The sequence below is a fragment of the Pogona vitticeps genome, chromosome 6 (assembly GCF_051106095.1).
Source record: "Pogona vitticeps strain Pit_001003342236 chromosome 6, PviZW2.1, whole genome shotgun sequence".
Classification (NCBI taxonomy): domain Eukaryota; kingdom Metazoa; phylum Chordata; class Lepidosauria; order Squamata; family Agamidae; genus Pogona; species Pogona vitticeps.
The window spans coordinates 101,099,893-101,111,590 of record NC_135788.1 but is presented as its reverse complement, the minus strand read 5'-3'; the positions used below and the strand labels follow the sequence as shown (position 1 = coordinate 101,111,590).

Below are 11,698 nucleotides of genomic sequence, written 5' to 3'. Positions count from 1 at the left end.
ATAATTTCTTAATGAATGATTGCCAAGCTATGGTTCAGACCACTGACAAGGAAAAGCTGTCCACTCCACCCACCAGGGAGGAAAAGAGTGGCAAAAACAGGACGAAGAGGGTGGCCATGCCCACCTTTATCTTTGTCCCCAACAATAAATCAGAGGTGTGAAGAAGTTACTATCCTGACTACAACACTCAGAATCCCTTATTGAGCATGGCTGATAGATATACTGGCCAGAGGATTCTAGGACTTGTAGTTCAGGAGAAAGTAACTTTACCCAGTGGTGCAAATTCAGCAAGAAAAAAAGGATTCTCAGATCAGAGGCAGGCCAAGAGAAATCAAAACTGGGAGTAGTAGATTCATGTTCTCTTACCTGTCCAAACACACAGTATTTATACATCATAATATTCATAACTGCCACAGCACTGTGCAGCCCAGAAAGTGCTTTACAATTCTTACTTCACTGTTGGCATCCTGGAAAGTAAGTAATTTCAGTCTCTGTTTTACAAAATGGGAATGGAGGCTCTCAGACAACCGCACCCCTATTAACATTAACAGCAATATTATGAATTGCACAGTATCCTACCCTTCTTCCAGGGAAAGTATGTCGCCATACAACAGGTTTTCACTATTATATTTATTTATTTATTTTATTTATTTATTTAATTTATATGCCGCCCACTCTACCCAAAGGTCTCTGGGCGGCTCACAACAACCCTGCTAAGTAGGTTAAGCCGAGAAATAGTGAAATGTTCATCTGTTGAGATTGGAACCCAAGTCCAAACCAGTGCTTTATCCATTATTATATCACACAGGTTTTCTTCAGGGTTGACTATTTAATATGATCACCCCTCCTAGGACCAAAAATGCAGCTACTGTATATGGGAAATGAAACAATTAAACCATCTCTGGTGGAGAAGTGTTTCATGTGCAAACTTCCCCCATTTTCTTCCTTCAATAGCTTTGTCCTTCACAGGTAAGAATAATTTTGCATTTGTATCTTCCCCAGTTTCACAAAGGATATGAACTTGCACAGACACACAGTCACTCACACAGAACATCTTTAAATAAGAGGAATGTGGCGAATAAATACTGTACATAGAAGCCCACTTCCCAACAAAGGGAAGAAGGTAGATAAATATGTCTCCTGCTATACAGATAAAACCATCTTGGGAAGGGAAGGAAGGGGAGGACACAAGAGTCACAAGCTGCCGCCTTTGCAGTGATGCAAATCTATCCTCGTGATTCCAGGGATCTATGGAGACAAAACAGAGAGAGAGAGAGAGAGAGAGAGAGAGAGAGAGAGATAGAGAGAGGTTACTAATCATGAAAGCAATCAGGGAACTAAAAGAAATTCTCCTTTTTCTCAAGACAGGAACAAGTATTGAAGGCTCCATTTTGGAACAGCAACAGAACCCAAAAAAGGTTGCCATTGTTATTGTTGAACTACAAAGGCCAGAATCTCCCAGATAGAATTTTTGTAGATAGAATTTTTGTAACCCAACCAGTAACTTTTGCAAAGCTCTGATTTGAAGCTGATTAATCTGATGGTCTCTGCAAAGGGGGAAGGGATTTACCATGCCACCAGCACCACAACTGTGTCAGTTGTGAGGCATCACAATTAGCTTCAAAGGTCCCTCTGCCGGAGCCAACTGTTTTTTGTATTTGTGCATAGATCTCTCATATTGGGCAGATTTCAATACTCATATTTTAGACACAAAGCTGGGAGCTGCAGAACTGTTTTATTGCCTGTTCTGGACAAAGTATGTGCTAGACATGGGCCCCCAAAATAACTTCATATCTGTCTCAGCAAACCTGATGGTAGGCTATTGATTCAGGGTGCAACTACACAGTCGGCAAAATGCAAATATTGCTATATTGTACTCTGAAAGCTGGGTTCCCTTGAGTGAATTTGCTTTAGATGACCACACAGGAGACAGCAGATAGGAGAAAACCTGCAATCGGTCTTGTTTGCAGGTTCTTAAGGTAGTTCTGCTGTGACTGTCCAGATTTGCAGGTGGCATGGCTAAAGTAGAGCTACCTTAATAAGCTACAAACAAGGGCTGGCTGCCAATTTCTTCTTTTCTGAGTTCTGTCCGCTCAGCTAAAGCACACAGACATCTACCAGCTGGTCCTATAAACTACAGTTGACTGCCAATTTCCTCCTCACACTTTTTATGGTTCCCAAGGTGTCCCAGCACAGCATCAGTGGCACCAAGTTTTTTTTTTTAAAAAAAAAAAAACTGGTTTGGAGACAAGAGGTGCTCAGTTAAAGGGAACTGGCACACGGGATGTAAGGATGATGAAGCTGGAGGGTCCAGTGACCCTTTTAGGCATTGATATGTCTTGTTTGGGCACACAAACATGCCTTACATGTACATCTTTGGCCCCAGATACCAATTTGTGGATCTTGGGGTTCTTTAAAAACAAAAAATATCCCCCTCTCCAATATGTACATTTAAGCACTGGGAGAAAAAAATGCATTTGTGGATTTAATTCAATCAGACTCGGTATTCTGTTCCCAACAAACGTCCCTATACGTTCAAAAGCTGGGCTATGCCTTGCTGCTTACTTCCTAGCATACAGTCCCTGGTCTCAGTGTAATATTCCTTCCAAGTGTATAAAAGGAACCAATGGCTTCCGTAGTATGGTTATTAGGAATAACCTTAAAAACTACTGATTCGTTTCATTCGCTCAGGAAGAATACAGTGGCACCAGTCTCTGGGAAGCCACTATTCAGAACATCCCAATTTACAGTTTTCTCTTACGAATAGCTGTTGTGCTGCTGCCGGCGCCGCGCTGTCCGCATCTTCTCAAAGCGTGCCTCCATTTCTTCAAGTACTTTGGGTGTGTAGCGCACCACCAGCTTCACAGTCCCTTGTGCTGCTTTCAGAAGTTCCACAGCTCGTTCATGTTGCTCCCCTTCCACACTCTGTAAGAGAAAAGGCAAAAATGCAACATGGTCACAACAAGAAGTCAATTTCCTGCCGCCAGCTCCTTATGTTCATCCCATTCTTTCTCATTACAGCTTGTGCCAGTGAAAAGCAGTTAAGTCTGCCTTCTCTTTTCATTAACCTAACATACAACTGGGGTACTCAGTGTGGTGTGGTGGATACAGTGACAGACTAGGACTCAGGAGACCTGGGTTTGAATCCCTACTCAGTCATGGAAACGGACTGGGTGGGGTGTGGACTGGTAAGCCACTCTTTAAATATCTCATTTACTGTACTTTGAAGGTCCTGTTATGGCCCCTACAGGTCGAAACTTGAGAGCACTATGATAGAATTATGATCTGCAACACAATACTGCACTGTAGAGGGCTCCGATTCAGGTTTCTGGCAATCTTGATCTCTATCAGTACAGTGGTGCCTCGCTTTACGATTGCCCCACATTACAACAAATCCGCTTTATGACGATCGTTTTTCCAATTGCAATTGTGATCGCAAAACGATGGTCTAAATGGGGGAATTTTGCTTTGCGATGATTGGTTCCCTGCTTTGGGAACCAATTCTTCGCAAAACGATGAGTTTTAAACAGCTGATCGGCGGTTTCAAAATGGCCACCAGGTAAATAAAATGGCTCCCCGCTGTGTTTAGGGACGGATTCCTCGCTACACAGGCAGCGAAAATGGCCGCCGTAAGGAGGATCTTTGCTGGACGGTGAGTTTTAAGCCCATTGGAATGCATTGAAAGGTTTTCGATGCGTTTCAATGGGCTTTTTATTTTCGCTTTACGATGTTTTCGCTTAACGTCGATTTTCCTGGAACGGATTATCACCGTTAAGCGAGGCACCACTGTACACTCTATTTCCTCTTTTCCTCTAAAAATCACTCAGCATACTGGACATGCTGAGTGCCCACTGAATTTTTTTTTTGGAGCGGGGACTGTCTCTCATTTTTAAAGACTTTTTAAATAACAGATTGTTATATTTCTCCAACACTGTGGTTGTGGACACACCCTCTTATGCATTGATGGTGCAACAACTGATTAGGGGATCACTCCATAGATGGATGGCTACTGGGAGCTCCCCCATGTAAGTATCTGCTTATAACTCTGACTGGCTTCACTATTAATATATAAGATTTCCCTAGCAATACCACCAGCTAGTAAACAGCTTTGGGACCTGGATATTTGGAGAAACACCTTTCTCTACACAAACCTGCCTGAATCTTCTGAGGAGGTCTTCCTCTGAGTCCCCGATTGAGAACAGATCATTATGCAGATATGGGAGAGAACTTTCTCAGCCACAGCACCCCAACCGTGGAATGCCCTCCCTCTGGAGGCTCAATTATCATTGACATCATTTCAGCACCAAGTCAAAACATACATTTATTAGAATCTTTGGAGGTTGAGGATCATAGCCTGTGCAGGTTTTAATACAATGGTTTTAATGATTTAATGTTATATTTTTAGCCATTTGATTTTAAAGTGTTTAAAACATCTTATGTTGTACCCTGGAAGCTGGGTGGATACACCCTCTTGTGCATTGATTAAAATGTCTTATGTTTTAAAATGGTCTAATATGGTTCTGTAATCTACCCTGAGATCCTGTGATATACGGCAGGCTGTAAACATTTTAACTAAATAAATACATTTAAAATGTTCTTGTGGACATGAGACAGCAACACCACAACTCATGTGATCATTTCTATCACCCTCTCCATCAGCAGCAAGAAACCTCTGGCACTCCAGGCAGTTGGCTTATAACTCCCATCAACAGATTTAGCATTCAGTAAAGCAAGGATGGAAATCTGTCTGGCTTTGTAAGCTACATGAAAGGATAACTTCTTATAGAAATAGCTACATATAGCCCTCAAGGGAAAAAAAAGGAATTCAGCTCAAGTGAGGCAACGTGGTGCTGTAAATGACCCATATTGGTTGTTCAATGCTTGTTATTTTCAATACAATATGTCCTTTTCAAGGTGGGCAGATGCAGTCTACTGAGTTGCATGTGTGTGTTGCATGCCAGCTGCCCATTTCGGCAGTGAGGGACTGGGTGAGTAGGAATTAGAGAAGGGCATGAATCGATTCATCTGGTTCGTAAAGGCGGCAGTACAGGGGCTGCGGCTTCTCCCCCCTCTGGCTCAGCCACTCGCCAGGCCCAGCTTGCTTGTTTTTTCCCACCTCCTTGGCTAATCTCCCAGTCAGGAGCAAGAGCACAGACTTCTCTGCCCCGACCCACTCAGTGGGAGATCAGCCAAGAGGGCAAGGCAGAGAAGCCTGAGCTGTTGCCACGACTGGAAGACCAGTTTAAGGAGGTGCAGGAAGATAGCGTGCTGGTCCTGGTGAGTGGCTGACTGAGTCAGAGGAGGCAGGGGAGGAGAGTAGCAGCGCCAATGGTGCTGCCTTTATGAACCGGGACAAACCGGAACGAACAAGTTCATGCCCATCTCTAGTAGCAATCCAAACATATGAAGAGCTAGGTAAAGGTAAAGGTTCCCCTTGACAATTTTTGTCCAGTCGTGTTCAACTCTAGGGGGCGGTGCTCATCCCCGTTTCCAAGCCATAGAGCCAGCGTTTGTCCGAAGACAGTTTCCGTTGTCACGTGGCCAGTGCAGCTATACACAGAATGCCATTTTACCTTCCCACCGAGGTGGTACCTATTTATCTACTCGCATTTACATGCTTTCGAACTACTAGGTTGGCGAGGAGCTGGGACAAAGTGACGGGAGGTCACTCCGTCACATGGATTCGATCTTACGACTGCTGGTCTTCTGACCCTGCAGCACAGGCTTCTGCGGTTTAGCCCACAGCGCCACCACGTGTGGGCCTTTAGCTCTTCACGTATGAAGAGCTAAAGGCTCCCAATACCCACATTAAACAGTATTTGAGCTGGAAACTACCAAATCAATGAGAAATTCTTAGAAAAGTAGAAGGATAAATTAGGTGCTTCCTTGATGTATGAACACATCTATAACATAAATTAATATAAATAATTTTCATGTGCTTTCTATGAAAACGATGTATTTATCAGAGTTATAACCATACATAGAAGAGCTCCTAGTAGCTATTCATCCAAGGAGCGATCCCTAATCAAGTACTCCCAAATCACTTACAGGGCCCACCTAATAAATCCTGGGCTCAGCATCAGCAAATAACACCTTTAAGCTATCACTGGGACCCAGAGCTCCATCAGGCCTACCAGCAATAAAGGTTCCACCTTTAATTACACCATCACTGATTACTGAATGGCGGCCATGTTAGCTTCCCACAATGTCTCCAACACAGCCTCATTCTGAGGCTCATTCTCATTGCAGGAAATGAAAATCATGGTCCCTGATTTTCCACAATGCCCCAGAGTGATGATATATCAGGAGCATTATGAAATGATCAAAAGGCAGCTTCTACAGACCTGGTCACCTGGTGCTGATATGGGGCATGGCAACCTGTCAGTGGCTCCAAGTTAAGCTTAGCAGGGCCACGTCATAGAAAGCAGCCTATTAGAGGATGGCTGGGGTATTCCTTAAGCACCAAATGGGTCTTATTTGACAATCCACATTGGGGAAATCCTGGCTGAAAGACATTTGAGGGCTTGCCAAAGGACGTACAAAGTGGGGTCTCGACTTACGAACTTAATCCGTATTGGAAGGCAGTTCTCAGGTCAAAAAGTTCTTAAGTCGAATCTGCATTTCCCATAGGAATGCATTGAAAACCATTTAATCCGTATCTGCTCTTTTCGTCCATAGAAACTAATGAGAAGCTGCTATTCAGCCTTCTGCCACTAGAGGGGGATATTTTCTTCTTTTTTCCTTTTAACCTAAGATGACTTAGCTTTAAAAAAAAGGAAAAAAAAGAGTTCGTAACTCGAATCTAAGTTCGTAAGTCGAGTCCATATATTCCTATGAGAGCAGTTTGTAAGTCGAAACGTTCGTATGTCGAGCCGTTTGTAAGTCGAGACCCCAGTGTACTGTATTTGAATCATGGACTATGCAAATATTCTGTCCTATCACAGGTCTATCCATTCCCCACTCAAATACAATTATAAGGTAAATCTACCCCTTCTCTTACAGAAAGCCTCTCCCGCTCTGGTCTGCCCCCATACCCACCACGCCATTGACTGACAGCAACTGATCTCCACGCTTGAGTCCACCATGGCGGTCCGCCACACCCCCTGGGATGATGCGAGATATGTAGATGGGAGAGTTCTGTTCCTTGCCCCCCATAATGTTGAAGCCCAGGCCTTCATCTGTCTTGGGCAGCTCCACCACCCGTGGATGCGCATGGCCCTCACTTGCAGCAAAAGCAGCTACGGTTGCCTGGAGAAGCAGAAATAGATTTTAGATAAGCATTTATAATTTTAGTTAGGGTACATAAGCTGACATCAAACCCTTTTTAAAAAGCCAGAGCTAGAAAAGCTATATGGGTCCTTTTTAAGGAGAAAGGTGGGGTAAAAATATTGTAAGTAAGTAAGTAAGTAAGTAAGTAAGTAAGTAAGTAAGTAAGTAAGTAAATAATTAAATAAATAAATAAATAAATAAATATTTTTATGATTACTTTCCCAGGGTCTGACTGTGCCTACAGTGATTCTCATTTAATTTTAACCTGCCCCTCATTTCATAATTAACTTACTAGAAGTACCTTTACACTCCCCTTCACTATCACGGACCACCTACGATAAAATATACATCAACAATGATTATTTACTGATTGGAAATATCTATATACCACCTTTCCCTGTAAAGTATCTCTGTGCTGCACAGCACCAAACCAAACCCTAATACAATATGCAATGAAAACAATATGACAGCTGTATTATTAGAAATATTTTATACAACCTATCCATTTCTGATACTATGTGAGTAAACTGAACATAACTAAAGAAATAAAATACATGATACAAAAAATACCAATTACAGTCGTGCCCCACTTGACAATTACCCATCCATGCATTTCACTGACATTCATGTATGTAATTGTTTAAAAATGTTTTATCAAAAGTTCTTCTACTTTTCCTTTCTTCCAAATGGATCCAGGGTAGCTTACGTACAAAGCAGAGCTTGTAAAAGTAACTCTTTTTGGATCACAGCTTCCCAAATCTCCCAGCCAGCATAACCATGAATTAATAATTCAAAAAGTAATTTTTACAGGCTCTGTAATATATAAAACTGTGCTGATATAAATATAATACCACAAATCAGAATACAATCATGAATACAGTAGAACAGAATACAATAATGATCTGTCAGGTGAACATATCTAACACAGTGAGCAGAGAGAGACAATGTTATCACTTGAAAAGCCTTGGCAAGATGTTCCAAGCTCCAAGAGAAAAAGACCTTCTCTTCTGCAGATGTGTAAAGCGTCTCTCCTATGGAAATCCAACCAAAGACATTTTGCTGCCTGAAGCAAACAAAAGCCAAGATGCACTCCCTCTAGCTACATGCAGAATTGACTGAACAGATAGCTGAATCTTGCTTCCACACTGGAAATGGGACAGCACCTTCCACCAACACTGAAGGCAAAAATGCTAGGAGTTCCAGTACAGGTTATGTCGTCCAACAAAGAGAAACAGCCCAAGAGACTCTGGGATGCAGCTAGAAGGTTGTCACTGTGGTACCCTCACCCTATTACCCAGCATCTAAGACAGATCCTCAACTCAGAGTTGCCCCTGTCTAAAAACCATAGGAATCATGGCAAGAGAGTTCTTTTGATACCTTAGCTGTGGCATGGGCTCGAATTTCCGGACTTCCTGAAATATCCAACGTGTCATACAGCTGCTCATAGACCTGTCCGTAGGAGACAAAAGAGAGCGTAAGGAGATGGCTTTATGGGCGTGGTGGGTGGGATGATACAGCCCTCCAGATGGCTGTTGCACTGAAGTTCTCAATGTTGCGCACCATGGGATGTGATGGCTATAAAACTCCCAACAACACCCAGACAGCCACACTTTGCCCAGTCTTGGTCAATGGAATCAAGGGGCAACAGAAAATGGAACAAAGAGGTATATGGATACTCAAAAGGCGGGGGTGGGGGCGAGATTAGGGTTGGGCTGAGGAAACAGATGGGCCCAAAAAGGAGAATAAAAAGAAACAGGAATGTCATGGAAATAAATACAGACTGCAAGGAATATAAATTAACTGAACAGCCTAATACATTTTGCTACTTGAAGCAGCAAATTACACACACACACCATCCCACTCATCCAAGACAAGATACAGAGCACCCAAAAACAGACAAATTATTTTAGCACACAAGGCTAGAAATCCATGAATACCTCTACCTATCCGTGGCAGTAAATACCAGAGACGGGAAAGCATTTATTTTCTTGGAGGAAAGGTTTCCAGAATGCCCCAGTCAGCATAACCACTGCAGTCAAAGACAGTGACTTTTTCCATCTCTAATAGTAGGAAATGAATTAACAATTTGGTGGCCCCTTCTTAAAACTCTGAATCTGCTTCCTCACTTATTCATAGCAGGCCTGGTCCTTCTAGGAGACAGGAGGCAAGAGAGAGGCCTTGAGGAGACATGTGCAACATTTCCAGGAATTGCAGGTAGGGAAGGGAGTAATGAAAAAACATAGGAAGCTCAAAGACAGTGGTTCCCAACCTTGGGTCCCCAGATGTTCTTGGACTACAGCTCCTGGAAATCCAGGCCAACACAGCAATGGTGAAGACTTCTGGGAGTTGTAGTCCAAAAACATATGGGGACCCAAGGCTGGGAACCACTGCTCAAAGGGGAATGGAGAGGAGCTGAAGGAGACAGACCAGGTGTGGAGAACTGGGTAGAGAAAGGGATCAGGCTAGAAATGGAGGAAGAAGAAGACCACAGCAAAGGACCCTCTCTCTCTCTCTCTCTCTCTCTCTCTCTCTCTCTCTCTCTCTCTCTCTCTCTCTCTCTCTCTCTCTCTCTCTCACCTCTCGGATGGCAGAGCAGAATTTGCTCTGGAGCACCCTCTGAAGGGCTTGGAGCTTCTGAGGGGGCACCTCCCCACTGCGTTGCAGTCGCTCCAGCAGTTCCACCGCCCGGGCCACATCTGTAGGGAAGAAGAACAGAGCAGAAGAAATGTGTGTGTGTTGTTGTTGTTGTTGTGGGGGGAGAGTGGAGGGAAGAAAAGGAGGGAAGCTCAAGGTCCCCGCTCCCTAATGCTCCATTCTGGGGACCTCCGAAGAAAAAACAACCGCGTGGAGAGGTCGGAGCCAGCTTCCCCCTCTCTTTCCTGAGGGCAGCTCAGCTCTCCTCAACAGCCCATCTTCTGCCTAGGCACGGAGAACGGGGAGAGAGAGGCAAGGCACCAGCCGCTGCCTCCTCCATCTTTTGCAGGGCAGCAAAATCCTGCAGGATGACAGGAAGCTCGCCTTCCCCTCCATCTGCCGCCGGATGGGGGGATGAATGTTACCTCATCCCCACCCACCCCGCATGCCCTCCCCGCGGCCGCCTAGGTAGCCCACGCGGGAAGCGGCGAGCTTTCTGTGTCGATCCCCCCCTTTTTTCTCTGGCTAATCAACATTTGATCATCCTGGCTGTTTATACACCGCCCAGAGAGTGCCTGTTCACTATGGGGTGGTATTTTAAAAAAAAACATGCACTAAATAAATAAAGAAGCCTGAGGTTACTCCTCCGCCTTCCTCCGTCTGGAGCAACCCCGGATCACCTTTTCCCACTCCGTGCATCCTCGCCGCAACCTCTTCGACCACCGCCAGCCGCCAGAGACGATGTCACCTGCCTGCCCGCCCTCCGGAGCTCCTTACCCCTCTCCAGCCCCAGAGGCTCCGCCAGCGCTGCCATCTTTCACGTCCAAGCCCCACCGCCGTCTCTCACGTCAACCACGGAGGGGCGGGAAGAGAGAGCGCGCAACTGGATTTGCAACCCTGACGCGCGGCCCTCCGCCCGGGCTGTTTTGCTTGTTTGGGGGGGGGGGTTCGCGTCCGGCAGGGCAGGTGCGTTGGGCACCCGGCCTCCCTCTCTCGCTGGGCGGGTCCGGGGCAGGTCGGGAGCCCGGGCCCTGAGGGTAGAGACCTCCCGCTACCCCGGCGTCAGGCCGGGGCGCTCACGTCGTAATCCCGAAGGGAGCAAAAAAGGCGTTCCTAGCCAGGGGCGACCCTGCTTCTCTTACCTGTGTGCCAGTGACTAGCCGGCGGCAACTATTGCTACCAATAGGCGCAAAGCATTTGAGAAAAACCATTTTAAATGTTTTTGTTTATTTTTAATCAAAAGAGATGAAACACTGAAGTGCTTTTGATATTTTACGTCAGTCGCTTGACGTCGGCCCTGCTCGCCCCCTGCTGTTATTACCCTTCTGTTCCTCAAGGAGCGAGTGACCCACTTCCCTGGCAGAGAAGTCCTTGTATTAAAAAGAAAATCCGCCTACATCTCCTTCCTCCCCGGGAAAGAACCGCTATCAAAGCGTGCTGTTTTACTTTTCCCTAACCCACAACTTCCAGATCATTTGTACCCGGATTCAGCCTGCCCTTCTTGTGTTAACAGTTGGTCCCTTTTAGAGCATGAGAGACTTCGAAAGCCTTGGCAAGAAAGGCCTGCACTTGCCTTTGAGACACTTCTAGAAGCTCTTGCCCAGAGCAAAGCGCAGACATCGCCATCCATTGAAGGTGGCTTGCCCTTCACCCTCACCAAAGCCATCAGGTGACTCTTCATTTTGTATTTGATTACACCATTGTTTCAGTGGGGGTTTTAAGTGGTTTGTAGTGCTACGCATCTTTGACACACACTCTCTCTAGATGTCGAGCTGGATAAACGCATTGGCAAAGC

The 11,698-nt window shown here is 45.1% G+C and overlaps 1 protein-coding gene across 2 annotated transcripts; it reads right to left on the bottom strand.

The window, feature by feature from the left end:
• Nucleotides 1–1,037: 1,037 nt before the first annotated feature.
• On the bottom strand, nucleotides 1,038–10,836 carry LIN7B (lin-7 cell polarity scaffold B). Of its 2 annotated transcripts, none has more exons than XM_020794047.3 (6): nucleotides 10,681–10,836; nucleotides 9,847–9,965; nucleotides 8,647–8,718; nucleotides 7,039–7,248; nucleotides 2,762–2,925; nucleotides 1,038–1,248 (listed from the first exon to the last, which is right to left on the bottom strand). In XM_020794047.3, the coding sequence occupies exons 1-6, from the start codon at nucleotides 10,715–10,717 to the stop codon at nucleotides 1,227–1,229; spliced, it is 624 nt and encodes a 207-aa protein (XP_020649706.1). In that variant the 5' UTR covers nucleotides 10,718–10,836; the 3' UTR covers nucleotides 1,038–1,226. The 2 variants fall into 2 exon arrangements, with proteins under 2 accessions (XP_020649706.1, XP_020649707.1); XM_020794048.3 differs by having other exon boundaries at nucleotides 10,584–10,735.
• Nucleotides 10,837–11,698: the final 862 nt, after the last annotated feature.

What these genes read in the sequence shown, in the direction of transcription:
- LIN7B (XM_020794047.3), bottom strand. Translation starts at nt 10,717, where the DNA reads ATGGCAGCGCTGGCGGAGCCTCTGGGGCTGGAGAGGG. An exon ending in GAGCCCATGCCACAGCTAAG is followed by an intron (nt 7,249 to 8,646) that starts GTATCAAAAGAA and finishes CTGCTTCTCCAG; the next exon opens with GCAACCGTAGCTGCTTTTGC. An exon ending in TGCTGTCAGTCAATGGCGTG is followed by an intron (nt 2,926 to 7,038) that starts GTGGGTATGGGG and finishes TTTCTCTTACAG; the next exon opens with AGTGTGGAAGGGGAGCAACA.